The following is a 25387-nucleotide window of genomic DNA, read 5'->3' on the forward strand; positions in this document are numbered from 1 at the left end:
GTATGAATATACTGTTAGCTAGGATATAGGGCAGAAACATTTGTTCACTGATATATTCAAATACGTAGAATATTTCCTGGCATATGAAAGGTACTCAGAAAACACCTGTTAAAAACACAAATGATTTAGGTTTTAAAGATTCTCTCTCAATTTCAGTTTTGTGTGCTGAAGTTAAGTGCACACGTAGTGAGGCTGCTAGATTGTGGCACTGACTGGAGAAAACACTCTTTCCCTCTCCTTCCTCCATGCTTCCATCTTGTATTAGTTCTTAACTGTATTTGAATCGCATATAAAATTAATCAGGATATTTACTGGATGTATAAATGCCAAACATTATACATAAAACTGGCCAGTTTATGGTGCTATCTATAAATGATGGGGTTACTTTTTATTTAGCAATTAGAGGAACCTCCAAAATAGTATACTATTGAGTACTGGAGAAAACTGTTCTGAACTCATTTCCTATAACTCTTTACATTTTTTACCTTGATATGATATTTTATTGATGAAAATATAGAATCCATCAATCCTCTATGGTTAAAAAGTAGAAGTAGTAGCTGGTTGATTAATTATTTAAGGGAATAAATAGATTCAGCAGGAGGCACAGATGGATTTGAAATGAATGTTGTTTGGAAGTTTATTAGCTGAGTTATTTTAAAGTGTCACATCATAATAGAAGCACCTAAATAAAGAAAATGTAATTCGTTGAAAGTGTTGACTAACTTAGAGAATATGTCTCAGAAAGTCATATTAACTTGGAGGGTTTGTTTTAGAGATCAAAAGTTGTAGGTTCTAGGGAAAGGCTATGAATTTTCCAGGATATTTTTAAGACACGATATCATAGATGATGAAACATACTTTCTTCTTCAAGTGTACCCATTTGCTTCCATTCTCTCTATAGAGTGGACTCACGTCTTTACACCTTGCAGCCCAGGAAGACAAAGTGAATGTTGCTGAAATTCTTACTAAGCATGGGGCTGACCAGGATGCTCACACGAAGGTAAAGTGAATCGCTTTCCATATTGTGGTGGGTTCTGACTTGGATGACTCCCAGTAGCCCCCACTCAGATTTCCCCCAGTTCAAGCACCCTTCCTAAAAAGTCCGTTCTGAATTATATGAATTTACTCACAAATCTATAATGGCTCTCCATTTTTGCTGGAATCAAGTCCAAGTGGAGATCATGATATCAGGACCCTTTATAAAAAGATTCTAATTTTGCTGGCTTAAGTCAGCCTCTCTCCCTTATTGCTCTGGCAATCTGGATGACTTGCTCTTTTCCTCCTGTATTTGCTTGCCTCCAGCCCTTGGTCTTGAAAATGGCTTTTCCTTCTCTATGCCATTAAAATTTTCAAGCCCACTTTAAGCTATACTTTTGTGCATCTCCTCCACAACCTCCCATCAGACTCAGTTTTTCTTCTCTATTTTCAGATGCAATTATTCGTGTCTTTCTCTTAGCTCTTTGTCAGATGAAGTCACACACGTGTCTGATTTCCTTTGCTGGTGTTAAGTTCCTTATGCTCAGGGATCTGCTTCTCTCCATATTTGTATCCACAGGAAGTGTAAATAAACTGCTCAGTAATATTTATACAATGGAATAGACTTTTTACCCTTCCCACCATTACTGAGAATCTACCTAATCCTTCTCCCTTTGAGTATTAACCACTAGAGTATGTATGCATTTATTTATTGATCTATTTGTATATTTGTTATAGCTTGGTTACACTCCTTTAATTGTGGCCTGTCACTATGGAAATGTGAAAATGGTCAACTTTCTTCTGAAGCAGGGTGCAAATGTCAATGCAAAAACGAAGGTAAATAAAATACTTATACTCATTTTCATTTTTCTATAAGCAAAGAGGTTCAGCCATATGAATAATTCACTAGCTCACCATAGCTTCAAATGTATTTTTTCCCTTTTAGTTCTTTTAAAGGGACTTCGAATAAGCAATATAGCTTTGTACAGTTGTTTGCGACTTTTCATTCTCCGAACCTTTGTCAGCCATGTAGGTTAGCTTCAGAACTACTTTTGTTAGAGAGCTGAAGTAGCACTTATCCAGTTAACATTTTACTACAGTAAAAAAGAAGCCTGCTGCATAGAACACTTTGATGTTCTAGAAAATTCTTTATGTTATTTTAAGGCCTTGGTCCCCCTTCCTGAAACTTCCTCCTTCTGCATGAGGAAATGTAGATAGACAGCCTAGATTGTATCTTTCATTTAGAAAAAGATTTTGTATATTTATTAGAGAGAGAGAGCAAGAGAGCATGTTAGTGTGGGAAGGGGCAGAGGGAGAGAGAGAATCTCAAGCAGACTGCCCGATGAGTGTGGACCCCAACCTGGAGCTCAATCCCAGGACCCCGAGATCATGAGTCTGGCACTCAACTGACTGAGCCACCCAGGCATCCCTCATTTTAAAAATTTTTAAACTAATATTCATTAAGTGCATGCTAGAAGTCACATATACATTATATATGACTTTTTATATATTAATTCATTTAATCCTTAAATAACCTCATAGGTGCTATTAGCATCTCTATTTTACATAGTGAATTTGAATAACTTATCTAAGGTCACAAAGTATTAGTTGGAAGAATTGGAATTCCAACTGAGACAACCTGTCTCACGGCCAAAGCTCTGTTCTAACTTCCATCCCACTCCAGATCATTAACGTCAACCCACTATACCTAAAATCTTATCAGTGCTCATTCACTCTCCTACCTGGCATTTATTCCATGCTATCAAATCCTGTTGCTTCCTTCTCCCGAGGAGTTCTCTGATCTAGTCATCCCTTTCCATGATTTTAAGCCTCTATAATGTGACCCAATGTAGTGTAGGTTGCCAGATGACCATTTCATAACTTCCCTACAACTAAACTAGGTGCTTCACTTTCTCCCAACTAAATATTTTCCTGTTTTACCCAGTCTTTTCCTCTCCTAAGATGCTCTCTTATTTAAATCTTATCTATCCTTAACTACAACCTTTATAACGCTTTCTCACACTACTTGAACATTTTGATTACTACATCCTATGAATAATAATAGTGCTTCCTTTTTTTTTTCTTTAAGATTTTATTTATTTATTTGACAGAGAGATCACAAGTAGGCAGGGAGGCAGGCAGAGAAAGGAGGAATCAGGTTCTCCGCTGAGCAGAGAGCCTGATGCAGGTCTCGAACCCAGGACCCTGAGATCATGACCTGAGCCAAAGGCAGAGGCTTAACCCACTGAGACACCCAGGCGTCCCAAGTGTTTCCTTTTTTTAAATGCTCATGTAAAACATATTTTTATTATTAGTACATACTTTTAAATCTCTTTGTGTTTTTATCAGTGATGCATTATAAAAGATGTGGTATGTGGTTTTTAAAAAAGTGAGGTCACCTCCTCTTGACCCCTGAGGGAAGGATCCCTCCCTCTAAATATAGAGGAGATAGCTGAGAACAGGACACCCAATATCATTTAACATTTAAATCTGTTTTCTTTCACTTAAAAAAGGCTTTTTAACTTGTGATACCTTTCACTTATTTTTCCTAAGTCCCCACCCCCTGCCTCTAGCAACCTCCAATCTGTTCTCTGTATCTATGAGTTCGGATTTTGTTTTGTTTTGTTTAGATTCCACACATAAGTGAGATCATGCAGTATTGTGTTTTCTCTAACTTATCTCACTTAGCATGATGCCCTCCAGGTCCATGCATGTTGTCCCAAATGGCAAAATTTCATTTCTTTTTATGGCTAAATCATATTACATTGTGTGTGTGTGTGCACGTGCAATTTTATTTATTTATTTCTTTATTTATTCATCCACTGATGGGTACTTAGGTTGCAGCATATCTTGGCTATAATAAATGATGCTGCAAGGAATATGGGAGTGCATATAGCTTTTTAAGTAAGTGTTTTTGTTTTCTTACCCAGAAGAGGGATTGCTAGACCATATGGTAATTCTATTTTTCATTTTTTGAGGCACCTCCATACTGTTTTCCACAGTGGCTGCCCTAGCTTACATCCCCATCATTCCCACCAACTCTGTTACATTTGGGATATCACATGGAAATGCTTAGTGAGGCAATGATGTGTAAGGTCTGGGCTGGAAGTTGTCAAGGATAACACAGAGCTGACTTGATTGCAAATGTTTTTACCCAGTGGCAGCTGAAGGGCCCTATCTAGTAAAGCAAGGTTGGAACATAACACCAGACTTCAGTGCACTCAAGTTGTTTCAAGGGAAAGAGAAAAGAATAATACAACAATACAACTGCGGCTAGTATGTATAAAATAAATTGCAGCTCCAGGTTCCTTGGTCCAGAGAAATATGTAATCACATGTTTGCTTATTTTTTTAAGTTTTTGTATCAGAAATTCTTTTTTTTTTAATATTTTATTTATTTGACAGAGAGAGAGATCACAAGTAGGCAGAGAGGCAGGCAGAGAGAGAGGAGGAAGCAGGTTCCCCACTGAGCAGAGAGCCTGATGCGAGGCTCAATCCCAGGACCCTGAGATCATGACCTCAGCCGAAGGCAGAGGTTTAACCCACTGAGCCACCCAGGAGCCCCCAGAAATTCTTAATGCAGCTCTGTGAGTGGGCTCAACTAAATTAGTGTGAGTTTTCAGTCATCATTCAAAATGCTAATGATTAGAAAAGTAAGAAGTTTTGGAAGTCAGTCTTTTTATATTCTCTTAGAAGCAGAAACAAAATTGTATCTGTACATCGCCATATTTACAGGTGAATTAAAGATAGTTACTTTTTAAATTATAAACACTACTATTGACCTTCAAGATTCAAAATTTCATCTGACTCTAGCAAGAGCAGCTGCTGCCTAGTTTCTGAGCAATTCTTGAGTTCTCATGACATTGTACTTTGAGCTTATTTAAAAGCTCTAATAAGCCTCTCTCTCTCTCTCTTCTCTCTCTCTCTCTCTCTCCGCCTGCCTCTCTGCCTACTTGTGATCTCTGTCAAATTAATGAAATCTTAAAAAAAAAAATAAAAGCTCTAATAAGAATTCTCAGGCATCAGCACCTAACACCATTTTTTCCTGAGTCGGATCACACATAAGCACATAGGAAAGACATTCCTGTTGGGATCCAGATCTTCTCCTGAAAGGAATAAATGCAACTATGCAATGAGACTTTGGAGGAACTTGAAAAGTTAGCATATTTTTTTGTTAACTGTGTGATTGTTGAGGTAATATTTACAAGCCAGACATATGGTCTAGAGAACATCATTTATCTACCTGGGGTTTGGTATGCATTCGAATAGACATTTGGTTGAGAGAAAAATCTCATTTTAATTTTTCAGGTTTTATTTTATTTATTTATTATTATTATTTTTTTTTTAGTGAACTCTGTAGATTTTACTTGCTTTTAGAAGTAAATATAACTTTTAATATGTCTTCAGGGAGTGCATAGCTACATAAATGGAAAGATGTTCTTTTAATAAACATCTCGGGATTTTTTTCACACAGAATGGCATTTTTGGAAAATGATTTGTGTTTTCTGCCTCACATCTCATTTAACTATGGTTTTAAAAATTTGTTTTGTTGCTATAAAAATGTAAACATATGTATTGCCTTTAGTCCTCAAACATTCATGATCTGGTATAATAATCTGGAAAAGTGAACTTGTTTTATGAGACTACTAAAATTTCATTTCATTAAGTTTTCATTAAGTTTCATTTTATTAAATTTTCATTTAAAATGAAAATGAAATCCTACAAACATCCACTTGAGGAAAACTAGATTTGGTTGATTATATGATTAATTTGCAAAGAGTGCATAGAACGTTAGCACGTACAAGAAAATTTTCTTTATAAAATATGCTGCAAAGATCATAGAACTCTTCAATGAGAAAGAAAAAAAGTGAAATGTTTGTCAGCATTTTCATGGAACTTTAGATCAGTTAAAGAAAAGTTTATGGGGGCACCTGGGTGACTCTGTGGGTTAAAGCCTCTGCTTTCAGCTCAGGTCATGATTCTAGGATCCTGGGATCGAGCTCCGCATCGGGCTCTCTACTCAACAGGGAGTCTGCTTCTCCCTCTCTTTCTGTCTGCCTCTCTGCCTACTTGTCATCTCTGTCAAATAAATAAAAAATAAAAAAATAAAAAATCTTTAAAAAAAGAAAAGTTTATGGGCAACATATATAATCCTTCACCAGATTTGAAATCTTGGCTATTCCCATTTGTTAATGAGGAAATGGAGGGTTAGAGGGGTTTGGTAGAACTGGGTCTAGATCTCCTAGCAGAATGGGCCCAAGACCATAGATAAGATGTAATCAAATGTTTGCATAAAAGTTTTTGAGTTGCTCCAGACTTCCCTAGCAAATATACTTGTGCACCAGAGGTTTCCGGTAAAGGTTAAATTAAATCAGGCCTGGGAGACAGACACCTTTCTGGGCACTGTGTGTTGAGGACTCTGTAAATTGTGAGCTCTTAGGGGCAAGAATGCTACTCTGGCATTATTAATTTACATAAGCACAGTGTCTCCTACTTAGCACAAAGCATGTGGTTAGTAAATGCTTGCTGAATGAATTCACTTGGTTGCTACTGAAGAGGTGAACAAATTCGGTTAGAGAAGAAGAATTTTCAGGGAAAAAAAATGCCACTTACTTTATGCTTCTCAAATGTGCGTGGATTATCTCATTTGAGAGCAGAGACCCTGCAATAGCGATAAGTTTCTCAGGGTCCCTGTAATTGGCTTCTATTTCCAGGTTTCCTGGGGTGATGCCATTGGAGGGAGAGATAGCAGACATGGCAGAGCTGATGATGTTCCAGACTGAAGGACATGCAGACTGATAGACTCTCACAAATACAGGGACATCCCCGTGGATGGAAAGGCCACAGCAAAAGCATAGAAGGAGTCTCGGGGCACCTTGTGTATATAGATGGACACTTTATGTAGGCAGGAGTAGCAAAAGTGCATGTTGGTCATGAGGCAGCAGTGATACTAGGTAAAAGGGACATATACTCCTACAAGTTTATGGTATGAATGGGCTACTCAGAACTTCGAACCCAGATAACAGATAGAATTTTATCAGGGTGAGGCAGGTAGATAATACAAAAAGTAGTCTGATACCCATTGGCTATCATGATCTACACAGGTTCTGAACCTAGAATAATTGCAAAGAAATTACTTAACTGTTATTTTCCATTTCATCGTCTCTGAAATTGGAAGAAAACATTTATTCAATCATGTATTCATTCACTCAGTCACTCATGGTGGTGTATGAGACACCACCTATGTACCAAGCACCCTCATTTTTAGGATGACAATAAAGATTCAAAGACAACTACAAGGCCTGGCATCCGGCACAAAATAAATGTTCAGTGAGGGATATTAGTGTTTTGTTTGCCTCCAAGGATTCCAGTGCCTTTGTTTAATGAATGTGAATATGCAGCCAACCGGTTCCATACCTGCCACCCATTAGAATTCTGAGCAAGACTGTCTTCACACTAACCTCAGCAGCATTTCCTCACAAATCATGGATTACAGAGCTTTCATCTAAATTTTCAGTTTAGACCAGAGTGTTACAAAGAACTTTATTTTTAAAGTCATTTTTAATTGAGGGTGGGCCACTCATCATCCAATGAAATCTTCCATTCTCTAAGCATGGTCTTCTTTGACCACAGTTGCTCTCTGAAAGGAAGATAAGATTTAGATTTACCCCCATCAATTTAGAATCCCTAAAGCTGGCACAAAGATTCATTATTAGAAAAGTCATGACAGGGGCACCTGGGTCGCTCAGTGGGTTGAGCCCCTGCCTTCCGCTCAGGTCATGATCTCAGGGTCCTGGGATGGCCCACATCAGGCTCTCTGCTGGGCAGGGAGCCTGCTTCCTCCCCTCCCCGCTGCCTGCCTCTCTGCCTACTTGTGATCTGTCAAATAAATAAATAAAATTAAAAAAAAAAGTCATGACAAACAAGCATTTTTTTTGAATTTGTATTTATATTGTATTTGTATCAGAGTCCTCAGATTTCAGTTAAAAATGTTACTTTCTTTATCCCTAAGGAAGAAATCATTGTGATAACGTTCTTTTGTCATTATAAATCTCTCAGTATACCCATTTTAATGCCAATTAGTTAAAATATATTAATAGCTCTGATTTCCAGTTTGTCAGTCCTTCTATTTCATAAGCTAGTCTTTTCGCTTTGTTTAGCAGACCATAAGGTGAGAAGGAGTGTTTGTTGCTGACACATGGGTTGGTGGGGATATGGAGCTCCAAATAAACAGCATTCTTGACGGTTTTGTTGTAAGACTAAGAAATTCAACATGAAGTCTAACCGAACTTTCCTTCTCCTGCTGCAAACCTATGCTGGGTCCATGGCCACCGTCACCTACAGAACGGCTACACGCCTCTGCACCAGGCCGCCCAGCAGGGCCACACGCACATCATCAACGTCCTGCTGCAGCACGGGGCCAAGCCCAACGCCACCACCGCGGTAAGCCAGGCGCCGCCGCCCAGCACCACGCCGCCGTCGCTGCCTCCTCCTCGCCCGCCCGGGCGGCTCCTTGTCTGAGCTGGGTTCAGACACGCGCCTTCAATAAGGCCCCCGCACTCTGGAAAGCCCGGGAATTCTGGAAGGGCTTTCCAGAAATCAGCGTGACTTCTCCGGCAGCGCTTCCCGGGGAGGGAGCGCAGTCGGCCTGACTCGGCCGTCTCTCTCGGGAGAGTGGGGCCCTGCGCGGAGGCTGCTGGAACGTGCTCTGCTCGCAGCTGGTGCTCAGATGTGAACGCGAGGGCAGCCCCCCCGCCCGCCTCCGCCGCCCCCGCCCCTGCTCCCGCCCGGCCTTCTTAAGGGAGCCCGGTCTGCGAGGCTCCTGGCTCAGACAAAGCTCTTCGGGATGTGGAGCCATTGAAATGTAAACTAAGCGGTGCAATTAAACAAACCGGGGTCCCCAGTGGCCCGCGCTGGAGCCGGAGTTGCTCGCTTGTGTTATTTTGCTGCACGGCGAGCTTCTGCACAGCTGTAGCTAAATGTGTGACCGAGTTCCCTGGGGTGACGTCCTACCTGCAGCAGATGGCCTGACCTCTGACGAGGAGTAACGGTACTCGGTACTGGCTAATCATTTTCGGAGGCAGCGTCCTCAGTTCACGGGGTCCTTGACTAAACACAGTGCAGTATCTTGTCGAGATGTTTGACAACCTCAGGGTTAAAGCGTCAAGTGCTTCTTATTAGAAGAGCAGGCAGATGCAGCTTGTTGTGTTACCATGGTGACCCGGGCCATAGTCTAAAGAAGTTACAAAGAGATTCAGATGTAATGGTAAAAACTAGTGATTTTCCTAAGCTGTGCCTGGTTTTGGAAGGAAATGCTGGCTCAGGCGGAGCAGCCGGTGAGCTCATTGGCTCACAGCGCGGTCCTCCCTCTCAGTTCTCCCTCTCTCTCTTTCATTGCACTCTCTTCAGAATGGCAACACCGCCTTGGCGATTGCTAAGCGTCTGGGCTACATCTCCGTGGTCGACACCCTGAAGGTTGTAACAGAGGAGGTCACCACCACCACCACGGTGAGTAGGAGCTCTTGGGCTTGGGTTCCACTGTCTTGGTTTTCAAGCCACATACTTTTGCGCTTACAAACTATGTGGAGCTTTTGGTTTGGAACTTTGGGTGAATGTATGGTACACCATAGAGGAATGCAGATGTAAGTGCATTGACACAGCTAGTGGGGGGGGGGGGTGGCTTCTTTTCCTTAACATAAATCCATGTAAAATATAAACATAATTGTATAATATTTAGTTCCTTTTTGGAATTTTGGAATTTTGGCCGGGGAGGGGGGCTGCCTTGCCCTTTCACTGTAGTTGGGTGTGACACCTACTTCTGGCTAAGTGGTAGGACACTCCAGAGCAAATCTTAGCCAGGCCAACCTCTGGAAAGACCCATATCCTCCTGATGCCCTGCTAACGATTGGGCCTAATGCATTCCCGTGAGAACAGTTCCTCCTTACTTCCTTCTTATTTCTGATTATCATATTTTTTAATTGAAAAAGGGAGTTGGTTTTACTTAGTAGGTCAGCTGTATCTGTATCACGACAGATACAGATTTATTTAAAATTTAAATAAAAAAATTTTATTTAAATTTTTTTATTTTCGCTAGTTGGGATATGACTGCTGATTATTTAGGAGGAGCAGGGATCATTGATGGCCTTGTGGGAGAATGAAGTCTCTGGGACTAATGAGTCTTAAGGCTCTTGTACCATTTAGTTGGAGCAAAACTGAAAGGAGACTGCCCCATAGGGGGGACTCACAGCTGAAAGAGGAAGTGCTGTTCTCTTTCGCACTTCTTATTAACTTTTTTTTTCTTAAGCATGAACTCTAAGAAACAACAGCTCTTTAATTTCTCTTTTTAAAATAGAAAATTAGGGTGACGGTGGAGCATTAGATGTGTTCTTCAGAGACAATAAGATCACAAAAAAAACATAAAAAGTCTGAATGGGTTCTAGTAAATACCTTAAGTAAGAAAGGATATGTGTAGAGTTTTAGAACACTTGTTTCTTTGGATAGATACGTGGAAAAAGAAAGACATTTTATTCTTCAGACTGACACCAAGTTCCTGTTGACATTGAAGCAGATGGAATACAGTTGGTTTGATGTGAAATTTTTAATAGAGTGGAGTATGATTTATTAATGAACTGCAAGACATAGCCTGAATTTAGATGGGAGCGAATAGTACTGCTTGTTTTCTCAAGCAGAATCTTAAAACGTTTGGCTAATACACCACAATATTTTTTAAAGATTTAAGGCATGGCTTCAATAAATTATATGAGAGAAAAGTCTTGTCACTACCCATCACTATACTTCTGAGTTGCTATATATTGCTGAATCTTAATGGCCTTTTCTTACTATATGATTTTTTAATACCAGGAAAATCTTCCTGTTAGAGACCTATACATATGTGCCTTTATTTGTCATCTTTGAAACAATGTGCAAGTCACAGATAACTGAAGCCTGTAGTAGCAAGAGTGGCCAAGTACATCTGTTCTTAGAAGTCATGTTTTCTGTAAACTTTATTAACTTTTCTGGTTATCATTTACATACATTTTTATCAAGTGACCACTAGATGGCAAGCTTGCATCTTTTTTGCTACTTGACCTGCTTTTCTTCCATTCATTTCATTTACTAATCATTCCTCCAATATTTATTGGATATAAAATATGCTCTGAGCTCTATGCTGAGTGGTGAAGAGTCATCAGTGGTGAAAACATTACCCCCCTCCCCCCAGCAGCTTGCAGTTTAGTGGGAGTGGATAATGGGACTTACTTTTTGTAAGAAAATAAATTCTTCTTTAACATCAACAAAACTATGGAACTTATGTGTTCGGTTTCAAATAGATCCCAGGCTCATAAATATTACTTGGAGGGAATTACTTTAACTATATAGATCTATATTTGAAAAGAGAAACAATTAGCTTGCTAAATACTATGACTAAGCAAGTTCAGATACCTTTCAAAAATTAGACATAGAGTCATATCTCTGCCACATCTAGCTTTAGCGGAATACAAAAACTACTTTTAGAACTCCCTGTGAGCTTTTCTTCTGTTCTGGTAACTATTATTCTCTACCCTGCCCAGCTGAGCATTTCCCCAATTAAAAACCTCTATATTTAGAAGTCAAGTTTCTAGGTAAAAAGCCAACGAACAAATATAAAACATAATGGCATGTTTGCTTTTAGTTGGGGTAAGAAGTCATTGCCCCTATTAACTAAACAAGTACCCACTTTGTCTAAATGGATAATTGTATTGGTAACATGTTTTGATGCTGCCCTATTTTTACTTTCTGCCTCTCTTAGAATTGATTCTTCTCTTAGAATTGTGAGTTCTATTGTTCTGTGAAATTGAGTTTCGGGTGAAGGATTGAAAATATGGACTTACTCCTGTCTCTTATGTGAGCCTTCTTACTTTGCAATTCCTCTCTTTGGGAAGAGTTTTCATTCATACTTTTTTTTTTTCCATAACGATATTAGTGGTATTAAAAATGAGTATTTAAAAAAAATGAGTATTTAGTGATTACAGATATGGCAGGCATTGAGGGTAGATCTAGGATTCAAATTTAGGTTGTGAGATTCTAAAGTCCGTGTTCTTAACCACTCTGACATTACTGATCTTGACTTTACTAAATGCAGCTTAACATGTATTTTGTGAAAGAGGTGTTTTCACCCAGTTTTCTATTCAAAACAACCTATCTAAATAGTGCTTTTTGTTTGTTTCCATGGAGGCGACATATTCAATATTACTTTCTAAAGTGAATTTGGAATTGCTCACTGGTGATGGACCAATAATAGTACACTAGACAATTTAATAATTATGTAAAATTAATAAAATTTAGTTTGATATTATTACCATTTAAGTATAATAGTTAAATTACAGTTACACAACTAACATACAAATCTCACATCACTAGATTTACACCGTGTGCCTTTGAGCAGCCCTGTGAGTTCTCTTCCATTAAAGAAAGTTTCCTGTGCTAATCCTCCTTCCGAAGTTCTTTACCCCACAGTATGAATAAAGTCATTGTGTAGAGAGAGGAGGAAGGCAGCAGTCTGTAAAGGAGAAGCCACTGCTTCAGAAATTTTTGAGACATTTTGGAGTTGTGGTTTGTTTCCTTAACCTTTGCTTTTCTAACTTTACTTTGGGGAACCCAGCAGGGGCTGTGAGGTGGTTTAGCATTCTCCCAGGATCACATTCATTGCGCGTGTGCTGGAATGGGCATCAGAGCGCAGAGGACACATTTCCAGCAGCAGAAGCCACCAAACTCAATCGCCTGAGGCAGTTTGGAAGACCGAGATGGGGCTCCTCCCTCTGCTTATTGATCAACTGTCATTGAGTATTTGTATTATTTGCATAATTTTTAAATGATCATGCTTTAAGTTGCATATAATCACTGATATGTAGACCCAGAATTACTGAAATAAAAATAACATCATAAATTGCTGAATAAACTACTAAAATAAAAATGACATTATGGTTATATTACCATTTAAACAGTGGAGAAATTTGTGACAGTAAAGAAAATGTACATATTCAAAGTCCTAAATCTTATCTGATGCTGTAAATCAGTTAAATGGGAATCCTAGAAATAGCAATGCAGTAAATACACACGAAGTCATTGGACACCTTTTGAGGTGGAGTTAAGATCTTTTCTTTGAGTATAGGTCCACTGACTAGAAGGAGGCTAAGAGATCATTCTCGCACAAAGAACTTCAGTCTTGCATACTATATCCTATAATACATATATCTTGAGAGTATTCATCGTGTGTGTGTGTGTGTGTGTTTTTTTTTTAAGATTTATGTATTATTTTTTAGAGAGTGTGCACCAGGGTGGGAAGGGAGAGAATCTCTAGTAGATTCTGCATTGAGTGCAGAGCCCATCACCAGGCTCGATCTTATGACCCTGAGATAAGGACCTGAGCCGAAATCAGGAGTCAGACACAACCGCCTGAGCCACCCAGGTGCCCCACATTCATCCTGTATATTATCTTAAAGTAACATTATACTGTAGGCAGAACCTTTTTAAACTTTTGACATACTATTTTTTTTTTCTCGTCTGCTTTATCTTAACCACACCTTAATTGAGTACAAATTATTTTTGGTGACTGACCTTTGTTGAGGTTCCCAAACCATTTACATTGGTTTTTGTAGAAAAATGTTTACATACTATTTCAGTTATTACAGACATTCTATTAACATGTACCGTTGGTATAAATAGGTTTGTGAACAAAACCAAATTTAGCCTGTCACCCTACTGATGGGAGCCATTGTGTGTGGGCCTTAGTAGGTGGCATATTAGACACGATCCCTCACCACGATATGGTGACTTGGTGAGTATGTGATACAAAGGAAACGGTTGATGAGGGGTGTGGGCTAAGGGGAGGCTGGTTAAGCATACTGTTGTGTAAAACAAACCAAATATCTACTTACAAAACAGCATGTAAAGGACTCATGTTTTATTTTTTACATCTTTCCCACATCGTGATAAATATTAAAACTCTTTATTAAGGATTCCATCTATCCTATCCTATTTATATTGCCGTATTATCTGATTTAATTACATACTATTAAATTTGTGCATAGTACACTACCCATTTTAACTTTAAATTGGTTTCTAATCTTGACTATAGACTCTTAGATTCTGTAGCAGACAGTTGCCCATGATCATTTAATTATATCTTTGTTTTCCATGTACTATTTAGATGCATTTGTGTAAAACCATATTTATATTTTGATAATCAAGTTTTCAAAGTTCACTGCATTTTAAAGAAAAGATGTATTTATTTCTTATAACATTACTCATGAGTAGGAAGACTTATTTATCATGTACTCAACAAATATTTATTGATGGCCTTCTAAAAGGTCAAGCACTACATCATGAACAGATGCATGCTATACTTACTACATTGCATAGAGAGGGCATTTTTACTATCTGTACAGAAAAATATCTGTGACCAGTGTGATCACTGTGTGTTACTTTTTCTGTTGCCATGAATATTTGCTGGTAATAACTTTGATAGTATTCAGTGACCAAACTAGAGCAATGGTATTTCCACCCTTAGAAATTCCAGTCCACTCTTAGAAATTCGAAGAAAATATAGTCCTATTATCAGTGTCTGAAAATATAAATGAAGTATGTCAGGCAATATAACTTGATCATTTAGAAATATTTCCATCACTTATTTTCTTTCTTTCTTTTTTTTTTTTAAAGATTTTATTTATTTATTTGACAGACAGAGATTACAAGTAGTCAGAGAGGCAGGCAGAGAGAGAGAGGGAGAAGCAGGCTCCCCGCTGAGCAGAGAGCCCGATTCGGGGCTCGATCCCAGGACCCTGGGATCATGACCTGAGCCGAAGGCAGAGGCTTTAACCCACTGAGCCACCCAGGTGCCCCTCCATCACTTATTTTCAAATAGAGAAGCATCCTCTTGTGGAATGTTTCCTGTGAAGGGCAGATACTCTAGAACATCTCCGCAAAAATAAACTTCCTGGTGTAGTCTAATATGGTAGCCGTCCCTTCACATTTTTAATCATTTTATTTACACTGAGGATCTTATAAAAAGAGTTTCAGAAAATGCTTAATGGATTATCATAGCTTAATAGGACATCCCTGTCTTTCCCATATTTTAAATGCAAATCACTTTCTGCAGTTTATACACTTTTCCAAATGGGTTGCGATTTGAGCTGCATGATAGATCCATCTGAGCAACTGTTTCACAGCTGAGCCCGCAGGACTCTGACTTAATTGTCCTGCCGTGGTATCTAAGTGATGGTATTTTAAAATCTTCTCTAATGATTTTAATATGCAGCTAGAGTTAAAAACCATGGATACGGAACATAGGTTTTAATTTATCCTTGTAAATTTGTAAGCTAATTACTATTAAAATAATTAAATGGAGGGGGGCGCCCGGGTGGTGCAGTCGGTTAAGCACCAGCCTTGGTTTCACCTCAGACCATGGTCTCAGGGATGTGAGATTGAGCCCGGCATCCCGCTCTGTGCTCTGTGTGGAGTCTGCTTTAGATTCTCTTTCCCTCTGCCTGCCCCCCCCCCAGCCCCAGCTCATGCACTCTCTTTCCCTCAAATAAATAAATTAATTAAAAAAATAAAATAAGTGATACAATAGTCTTCTTAAGTTTGTTTAACAAATATTTATTAATATAGCTATTAATATCCAGAATTTTGAATGAATGCTTTTGTCTTTCCTAAAGTTGAGTTTGTTTTCAGTAAATAAGACATTATGGAATTATTTAAATATCGTAATCAACATGTGGGAAAGCTGAATTCAATACTTTACTCTCCAATTGTGCCTTCATCCAGAGAACATGAGACTTCCCTTACTTTCTCAGTTTCTTCCCATTCTTGAACTGGTTTATCACCCCAAAGAAAATCTATTTAGTTGTTGTGTGGATTTTACATATATTTTGCCTAATTTTGTATCATTGGTTTGTTCAATATATATTTGAGAAGCACCTGCTAGATGTCAGATTCTTTGGAAACAGACCAACTCTTCAATGACTCACACTCTCATGTGGGAGCAGAGAAGGCTCAGACCACTGTGTGTGGTGTGGTGTCTCCTGTGTCGTGACAGTACACAGCAGCAGGCAATCACGGTGAAACAGACTCATCAGGGAGGATTGGGGAATGTTTCTCCAAGGAAATTACATCTAATATGAGCCAAGAAAAGGGGTGAAGAATATTTCTGGTAAAGGAAGGAATATATGGAAAAAATTTGAGGTGTGAGAGACCGTGACCTGCGAACATGGCTGTAACATGAGGAGAGAGGGGAGGTCTCCCTGCCTCTTCTTACTACATCACCCAGCTCTCCTGGACCATTTGCTTGTTTTCTGAGGAAATGGGGAACCACTGAAAGGGTTCACAGAATGCAGTATCGCATTATGATTTCATCAGTCCCTCCTGACACATAGATATTATACAGGTAGATGTGAATACATTTTCAGATTAGTTGAATTTCCTCATAAATCTATTTGAAGTTCTCTACTGCTTTCTGAAAGAAAAGAATTTGGTGTCATTCAAAAAAGTCTGTAATATCCATGTAGCAAAGCTTAAAAATCTAAGATAACCTATTTATTGTTGTATTTTAGTGGATTTAGTTGAAGAGTTGACTTATTTTGAGAGATTAGGTTTTTAGAGTTCCCATGATGCCAGTCAGTGCACTTACTACATTTTCAGTGCAGACACTAGAGATAGGAGTTTGAGACTTCACTGTCTGTAGGTGGTATTTAAAGTAGTGTGATTTTTTTTTTTTTTAAATCATTGTGGTATCCCTGGTGTCTAAAACAGTGCCTGGCATGTGGTAGGCACTCAAAATGTTTCCTGAGTGCCTGAATGACTAAAAAGTTAAGAGGATCTTCAGTTATAAGAGGAATTTAATACTGAATTATAATGATAATAATGATGTTATACTAGCTGACATTTATTGAGGGCTAACATATTCCAAGCACTGTCCTTAGAGCTCTTATGTATATTATTTCATTTAGTCTTCAAATCAATTTTATGAAGTAGCAGTATTATCCCTGTTTTATAAATGAGAAAATTGAGGCTCAGAGAAATGAGGGAACTTGTTAAGAAATGACAAAGTTAGCATTCGAACCCAGGCAGCCAGTCTCCAGAATCTGGTCTCTTTTTTTTTTTTTTTTAATGATTATTTATTTATTTGACAGACAGAAATCACAAGTAGGGAGAGAGGCAGACAGAGAGAGAGGAGGAAGCAGGCTCCCTGCCAAGCAGAGAGCCCGATGTGGGACTTGATCCCAGGACCCTGGGATCATGACCTGAGCCACCCAGGTGCCCCCAGAATCTGGTCTCTTAACCTTACATTGCGTATCAGGAATGGAAGGCAGTGGACTTGACAACTCTGGAGTGCCGTTGTGGAAGGGGAATAAGCAACAAACCAGAATTATAGACCAGTGTAATACCAGAAGGATGATTGACTCTCTACTCTTGGTCCTCTGATCCCAGAAGAGATGCATTACATTTTCTGCCCAAATTGTTTTGTACATTGTTTACAACTTCTTTTCCAGTGGCTTTGTTTTTATAAATTACTAGGCTCATTGCTTCTTTTTAAAACTTTTCTGGAGGGGTACCTGGGTGGCTCAGTTGGTTAGGCGACTGCCTTCGGCTCAGGTCATGATCCTGGAGTCCTGGGATCAAGTCCCACATCGGACTCCCTGCTTGGCGGGGAGTCTGCTTCTCCTGCTGATCTCTCTCTCCTCTCATGCTCTCTCTCTCTCTCTCAAATAAATAAATAAAATCATTTAAAAAAAAAAAAAACTTTTCTGGAGACATTACTCCGTTCATTTTAGGGAAGCCCTGAAAACATTAACCTGCTTTCTCAATATGATTAATTAATGCCATCATTAAAGAATTTATTTTTCAAATAGGAACTCAAAATAATGAACTCTTTTATCAATTATTTTTATTACCATATAATGTATTATTTGCCCCAGGGGTACAGGTCTGTGAATTGTCAGCCTTAACACATTTCACAGCACTCACCATAGCACTTACCCTCCCCAATGTCCATAACCCAGCCACCCTATCCTAACTCCCCCCATCCCCCAGCAACCCTCAGTTTGGCCTTGTTGTATGACTTCACTGGAGTCAATGATCATTTATCTTCCAAAAGAACAAATGAATTTTCATGAAAGAGAATAAGCTCCCAAAACATACATGTGGGGAGATGAAATGCTCAAGGACTTACGGCTTGCTGATGCTATCCACGTGACCTCCTCTGTGATTGCTTTCTCTTTTGTTTGATTTTAACTTGCATATCAATAATTTTTTTTCTTCCCAGACCATCACTGAAAAACACAAGCTAAATGTTCCTGAGACAATGACTGAGGTTCTTGATGTTTCTGATGAAGAAGGTAAGACTTTTATTTGGTCTTCATTGTCTTACACAAAGGCAAGCAAGCTATCCTTTTTCTCTGGGACTAAGCTGGTACCGTGAGTGTGGGTGACAGCCTCTTAACATTTCAAGTCACTTTTTCACCTGTTTCAAAACATCTACTTTTGTCATTTGGGGAAAGAGGATAGTGATTTGTCTATTTTCAATGGGTATTATCTTTAATGTCTTACTAAGTAATGACCGGAAAAGGAGAAAGATGCTGGAAATTGGCCATATGTTAGAAAAATCTACCTGATAATACAATTATTATTACTACATGTTTTGATTGTGTTAGCATGCTTTTTTTTTTTATTAAAATGCCTTAAAGTAAAAGACTTTGAAGTATACTCTCAATGGTATATTGAGAAATCTGTTTCTGATTGGTTCAAATAATCAGAATAAATTTTAATTCCAGAGGAGAGGAGGCTTAGATAAGATTAAAAATAACATGTAAGTCATACTAATTCAACATAAGAATTTGTTTAAATCATAAAACATGCTCTGTATAGCTTTAGAGTTGACAAAAATTTTCTAAGGTAGTGGATTTCAGACGTTGAGAAGTTTGTTGCTCTAACGGGAGTACAGGGGACTGCCTGGGGTGGGAATGGGGCGTTGTGCTGCAAGTCTGTCCCTCCACAAGAGTTTCCAGCTCCCGACTTCTACTTCAGTTAGAGGAGTTGACTTTTCTTGAACAAAAAAAATCTGCCAAAAAGTCATGAATGCAGCAAATGAGGTATGTAGCCAAATTTCCATAGTACAGCTTTTGGTCAAATGTATATGTCTAAAAGACTATTGCCATAAAGAATAGTACTAGTTAAAACTTGCCACACACTGGAGAAGGTCCAAACGCTTCCCACTGTAGACAAAGAGAAACTCTGCCAAGGACTAATCTGAGGGAAAGAGCAGCCAAAACCCAGCAGCCGAGTGCTCGCAGCACACCCCAAAGACTCTGAAGCACCAGGCCCTGGACAGTGGATGACCTCTTCTTAGTACAGCATTGCTTTAAGGAGCAGGGAACATAACAGGCTTTCTGCAATGCAGAAGACAGAGATCTAGACAAAATGCCAAGATGGAGGGACTCATCTCAAAAGAAAGAACAAGAAGAGAGCACAGCCAGAGATCTAAGCAAAACAGATTTAAGTAATACCCTGAACCAGAATTTAAAATAACAACCATAAGGAGACTAACTGGGTTTGAGAAAAGCATAGAAGACACTAGGGAATCCCTCACTGCAGAGATAAAAGAACTAAAAAAACGAGTCAGGCTGAAAAGAATAGTACTATTCTCAATATTAATTGCTTTTATTGAGAAATAGTAAAAGTAGATTTTTAGATTCTTCACGATGTAATCAGGTGAAACTTTACAAGGAGATGTCATTATCTGGAACTAGTTTGCTCACTGTTCGGTAACAGGTAGTGAGTTATCTCGGCTTTTGTGAGAGCTTAGGACATGAAGGAGCAAATGTTTGGTCACTGGGTTATTAAAAGTAAATTAATAATTGTCAAAGTTAGCATTTCAAGTATTATAACAATTTTATGTTCCATCCTAATACTTGCCAGCTAATTTTAGCATTCATATATGCACATCACATTTTCTTTTGTGGGATCATCTTTTTTAACAGCCCTTAAACAGTTTGGTGACAACTTTATTGATGGGGAAGCTCTTAGTGATTCAGGTACCTTTAGAGGAAGCTATTGGAGTGAAAGCTTTGCTTTTCATTTTTCTTAACTGGATAGAAGCAACTTGCTTAATATTTAAATATGCGTGCCTAATACTAACCTGTTTCTTTTGAAATAGCATGTGTGATGTGGATGGAGTTGTATATGTATGCACGTGAGTGTGTAGATTTTATTAACTCAGAAGCTTAAAGCCATAAATTGCTTATCCTATTAATGATGTTCCTGCTGTTGTTGAGACCTATTATTATAATTAAGTTACCTAATGAGCATCATATAAATATTTTACCAAAACTAATCTCTCCTCTAAGAATACACATTTAGAGAAAAAAATAATTCTTTGTAAGTTGACATTTAACTACCAGGAACCTGTTAAAACTAAGTTAGACTGCATGACTGAATAAACTTCATATCATTCTTGGCTGAAGATAAGTTTTAGATGTGATTAGAAATATTTGAAATTGGTAGTTATCATGTGATTTTTGAAAGTAACTAGGAATAAAAATGAAAACCCTTAAAATTATGTAGAGGGGGAAAATGACCGATATAAAATATTCTATCTCCCAAGAAGGATCCAAGAAATTTGGCTTTCATATTGCCAAACCCTTTAATGTTTTATGGGCTTCAAATGTTTTCATGGAACCTGTCATTCATATGGACAAAGTGCAGCCACATCTATTTTTAAGGTATTAGCCAATTCTTCTTCTTTTTTTTTTTTTTTTTAATTTACAGCTCTTTTGTTTTGATAGTTGTGAGTATTATCAATACTCAAAAGGATATTCAAGCCAAGTACAGATGTCCTTTCAGGCTAACTTGGTAGAATAATCGGGATATCCACCCATGAATCCAATCAACAGTAGTAAAAGTGATTTTATTGTGTGTAAAGTTCTAGAACTGCTACCATTGGGGAATCAGAGGTGAACACAGTGCATGTCTTTACAAAACATCGATGGAGAGATAATGTAGAAGTTAAATGAAGTAGAACAGAGGCAGTATGTCACCCACTTTTCATATCTGCCTTGGAAGCTAAAGTTGGAGAGACGCAGTACAGTCCCGTGGACTTGCTGAAACTGAGCGATTTATAGGAAAGTGACACAGGTTTTAGAGACACAGTGCCTTTTAGAGGTTTTAGAGACAGGTTTTAGAGAAACACTTCCACACAGTGTGGAAGGCCCTGTGAGGGGAAAGTGCATGAGAGAGACACAGAGTAGCAAAATAATCCAGTCATTCGGTTTGGTTCATGCATTAAAACATACTAGACTTCACTGTGAATGTTTGAGTTCTTACCTGAAAAGTCTGGGAAATTAGGACATGTTAAACATTTTGAATAATGATGGAAACAAATCTGATTATCACAAAGATTAAACCAGCAGTGATATACTAAAGGAGTGTAGTAGGAAGAAATTGGAAGGAGGCTTAGATATTTTGACAGAAGAGAAAACATTTACTAAACATCTGCAAAGCTAGGGGCTTTGTCTCATTTAATCCCCAGAGCATCCACATAAGCTAGGCTATTGATTCCCCCTCATTTTTTTTTTAATTAAAGATTTTTATTTATTTGACAGACAGAGATCACAAGTAGGCAGAGAGGCAGGCAGAGAGAGGTAGGGAAGCAGGCTCCCTGCTGAGCAGAGAGCCCGATGCAGAGCTTGATCCCAGGACCCTGGGATCACAACCTGAGCTGAAGACAAAGGCTTTAACCCACTGAGCCTCTTTTTTTTTTTTTTTTTTTTCTTCAGGTGAGGAAAGGCTCACATGAACAGGAGGAGACTAAGACTTAAACACATTAAGTAGTTTGTGCCATAGCACATGACCATCAAATTGTGGGTGGGGAATGTAAACCCAGTGTGAGAGCCGTTATAATACTAAGTCAGATTATATATAAGTCCTGGTGGGACAACATGGCGGAGAAATGGAAGGAAAAGATAGAAATGGGAATTCAATCTGAGAGTATCATACTGTGCAGATGAAAAATGCCGCTGCAAATGTAATCCTGTACATCTTCATAGGCTCATGAGCTGATCCCTATCTTTGCTGACTCAGCTCCATGGCAGTAAGTTACATGGTGGGGCTCAGAGGTGATAACACTTACATAACTAAAATACCTGTAGAAATGTGACCCATGTGTCCCATATACTCAAAGGTTTGTGTGCGGATGGTTTGTACAAACTTCTCCACCGGTTCTCTAGAATGATGTGTACTAATGATAGTCAAGAGAACTCCAGAATGGCTGAGTGTTATGATAAAATGTACAGGAACCATCCATTGTCTCCTTTTGTCACACTTCAGCTGTGAACACTTGACAGTGGGCTCCTCCCATCCTCCTCATATTACATGACAGATTCTGCAGCCAACTATTTCTTTCACTTTCTCATAAATAAGAGTAGAGTTTATCTTCCCAAATGTTAATAAGTTGGCTTTTTTTTCCCCTAGAAATAATTTAGATTTATATGCAAACTAGGTAATGCCTGTGGCTTGGTAAACCAATTCATAGAATCGATGTTAGAATTTTTTTCTCCCAGAAATAAACAAAGGGGGACCCCAACTTACTTGACCCGTAAAGTATGCCCATATACAGACTTACCAATTACATAAGAGGAAGGAAGTAGTAGGAACAATTAAGTCCTACAAATCTTATAACAAAATGTTTAACCTTGATTTGATCACTATTTAGACACTGATTTTCTTTCTGGACTTTTCATCATTGCTTACCATCACGAACATTTACTTTTGCCAAGTTACTTCACGTAGTATTCTCTAAATAAGTAATGTGTATTACTCCTTCATTCTCACTGTTTATTGCCCTCCATGACCCCTTACACATGAGCCTCTCATCTGAAGTAGCATCAGTCTCTGTCCATTAAAGTTGAATCCAAACAAATGATCATCTCCAATATCCTTCTTCAGTGACTCCTTCTCCAGCTTCACTGGAATTTCCTAGGAATATCACAAGAAATTACCATAAACTTGGTGGCTCAAATTTATCCTCTCACAGTTCTGGAGTGAAAAGTTTATGGTGGGACCATACTAACCTCTGATACTCTATGGTAGAGTCTTTCTGGTGTCTTCAGGGGTCCAGTGGCTGTCAGTGATCCTTGGTGTTTGTTCCTTGGCTTGTAGACAGATCACTCCAATCTCTGCCTTCCTGTGGCATTTTCCCGTGTCTCTAAGAACACTCTCATTGGAGCTATCCAATATGATGTCACCTCAGTCCTTAACTTAGACACATCTATAAAAGCCCTATCTCTAAGTTAGGCTCCATTCTCAGGTTCCAAATAGAAGTGAATTTTGTGAGGGAACACTGCTGAACCCGCCACACCATCCTAAAGGGATCTCTCTCTCTCATCTTTTTGGTTCTTAAGGTTGACCAACATCATGCATTTTGTGTTTGACTCTAGTGTTATCTGTAGATTGTTATTATTGTTACATCTTGCTTTGTGAGATGTTAAAAACATTTTTTTTAATAGATTAAAAAAAAAGATTTTATTCATTTGAACGAGAGAGACAGAGAGAGCACAAGCAGGGGGAGAGGTAGGAAGAGAGGGAGAAGCAGGTTCCCCACTGAGCACGGAGCCCAAGATGGGGGACTCAATCCCAGAACCTAGGAATCACGCGACCTTAGATGAAAGCAGACACTTAACCTTCTGAGCCACCTAGGCACCCCATGAGGGAACACTTTAGAGAAGAAAATATATGTAAGGGTGGGCAGGCACCCCTTAAACAACGTAATTTTTAAAACTTTACTCATGTTTTCCTTGGAGCCATCAGATTTACAAATATTTAAACACAGTACAATTATATTTCTTTCTTTATGATATATACATTTACAAATACTTTTGCATAAATGAAATTGAGCTCGTATTTCATTGATGTGTCACATTTTTACCGTTTTGTGTTAATAAAAACAATAGCTAGCAATTAGTATATCTGGCATTTGATTACACATTCTTATGTTATTTAATTCATACACCTACTGTGTGAGATAGATTATTAGTATCATTCCCATTTACTAGTTGTGGGAACTGAGGCTCTGGAAGATTAACAGGCCAGTAAATAACAGAATTAGAATTTGAAGCCAGGTCTATCCAATTCTGAGAACTCAACTTTTAATTAATACTCTGTGGAGCCTAACTCATTTTGCTAAAACTCAGTAAAAATCTGATGGTGTCAATGAAGAAGCCATGAAAATATTTTTAATGATGAGACTTATTATAACTGTCAAATGTTAAATGCATTGACTTTGAGAGAAAAATCAAATGGTGAATAAATTACATCTCCATTTATTGGAAGGTCTTTTTTTTTCTTCAAATCTGTCATTAGCTTTAAGTAATTTAGACAGCTAATAATCCTTTGATATATACTTGAGATCTTAAGATAATATATATAAGCAATGAAATGTCAGAGACATAGCCTTTTTTTTTTTTTTGAGACATATCCTTCTTTTAATTCTTTAGTGTTGTACCTTTATAAATTAGTGTTGATTTAGAACAATTACTTAAAACAAATGAGAATATAATAATGAATATTTAGGGCTGCCTGCGTGGCTCAGTGGGTTAGGCCTCTGCCTTCAGCTCGGGTCGTGATCTCAGGGGCCTGGGATCGAGTCCCGCATCAGGCTCTCTGCTAGGCAGGGAGCCTGCTTCCTCCTCTCTCTCTCTCTACTTGTGATCTCTCTCTCTGTCAATGAATGAAATCTTTAAAAAACAAAAAATAATGAATATTTAACTTAGTTATAGGAATGAAGTTGTCCTTCTACTTGTCCTTTACATAGATCATCAGGCTTAAAGTGTGTGATTAGTGTCTCAAGGAGTCATCAAAAATAGTTTCTCTCAGCCATATTATTTATTTCTCCATGTCAGTATGTTAATGGTGTACAGCATGTCTGTGAATGAGATACTACTTATTCAGTTACCTGAAAAAGATACTTGTGAAAGTATTCTATTCCTAGTCACAGGCAGCGAATGTACCTTAGCATTTGGGCTTCTGAATATGAACTACCACACTTAGTCATTGCTTTCTGCTACTACCTGATTACTTAATTCTCTTTTTTCCCCTGTCGTTCGCCTTTGGGAAACCACCTAATTTCCAACAAAACATCCTTTTTATGCTCAGTAATATTTTTAAAATTGAATTCCAGGTTGTTTCTTGAAATGTCACAATCTGCTCACTTCGTTCTAGTGTTCTTTCCCTAATGTGCATATCTTGTTAATCTTATAAATCATATCCCTCCATATACTATATCACATATTTGTTTTAGAGCAGTAGATGTTTCTTGTTGTTGTTGTTGTTAAGATCTTGTTTATTTGTTCGAGATAGAGATAACGAGAGAGAGCAGGAGTCAGGGG

At 38.3% G+C, this 25387-nt stretch overlaps 1 protein-coding gene across 18 annotated transcripts in view; it reads left to right on the plus strand.

Annotated features, from left to right (window-relative positions):
- The window catches only part of ANK2 (ankyrin 2), a 235435-nt gene that overhangs the window by 141620 nt on the left and 68428 nt on the right, over positions 1-25387 (plus strand). For 16 of the 18 annotated variants that reach the window (XM_047718254.1, XM_047718257.1, XM_047718256.1 and 13 more), the window contains 5 exons: positions 902-1000; positions 1714-1812; positions 8319-8417; positions 9384-9482; positions 18274-18346. In XM_047718254.1, coding sequence (XP_047574210.1) covers positions 902-1000; positions 1714-1812; positions 8319-8417; positions 9384-9482; positions 18274-18346 — 469 coding nt within the window. Of the gene's footprint in view, positions 1-901; positions 1001-1713; positions 1813-8318; positions 8418-9383; positions 9483-18273; positions 18347-19987; positions 20042-25387 lie in introns of all 18 variants that reach the window. The other 2 variants (XM_047718252.1, XM_047718253.1) reach the window with 1 other exon arrangement.

This window comes from Lutra lutra, chromosome 2 (genome assembly GCF_902655055.1).
Source record: "Lutra lutra chromosome 2, mLutLut1.2, whole genome shotgun sequence".
In the NCBI taxonomy this organism is placed as follows: Eukaryota; Metazoa; Chordata; class Mammalia; order Carnivora; family Mustelidae; genus Lutra; species Lutra lutra.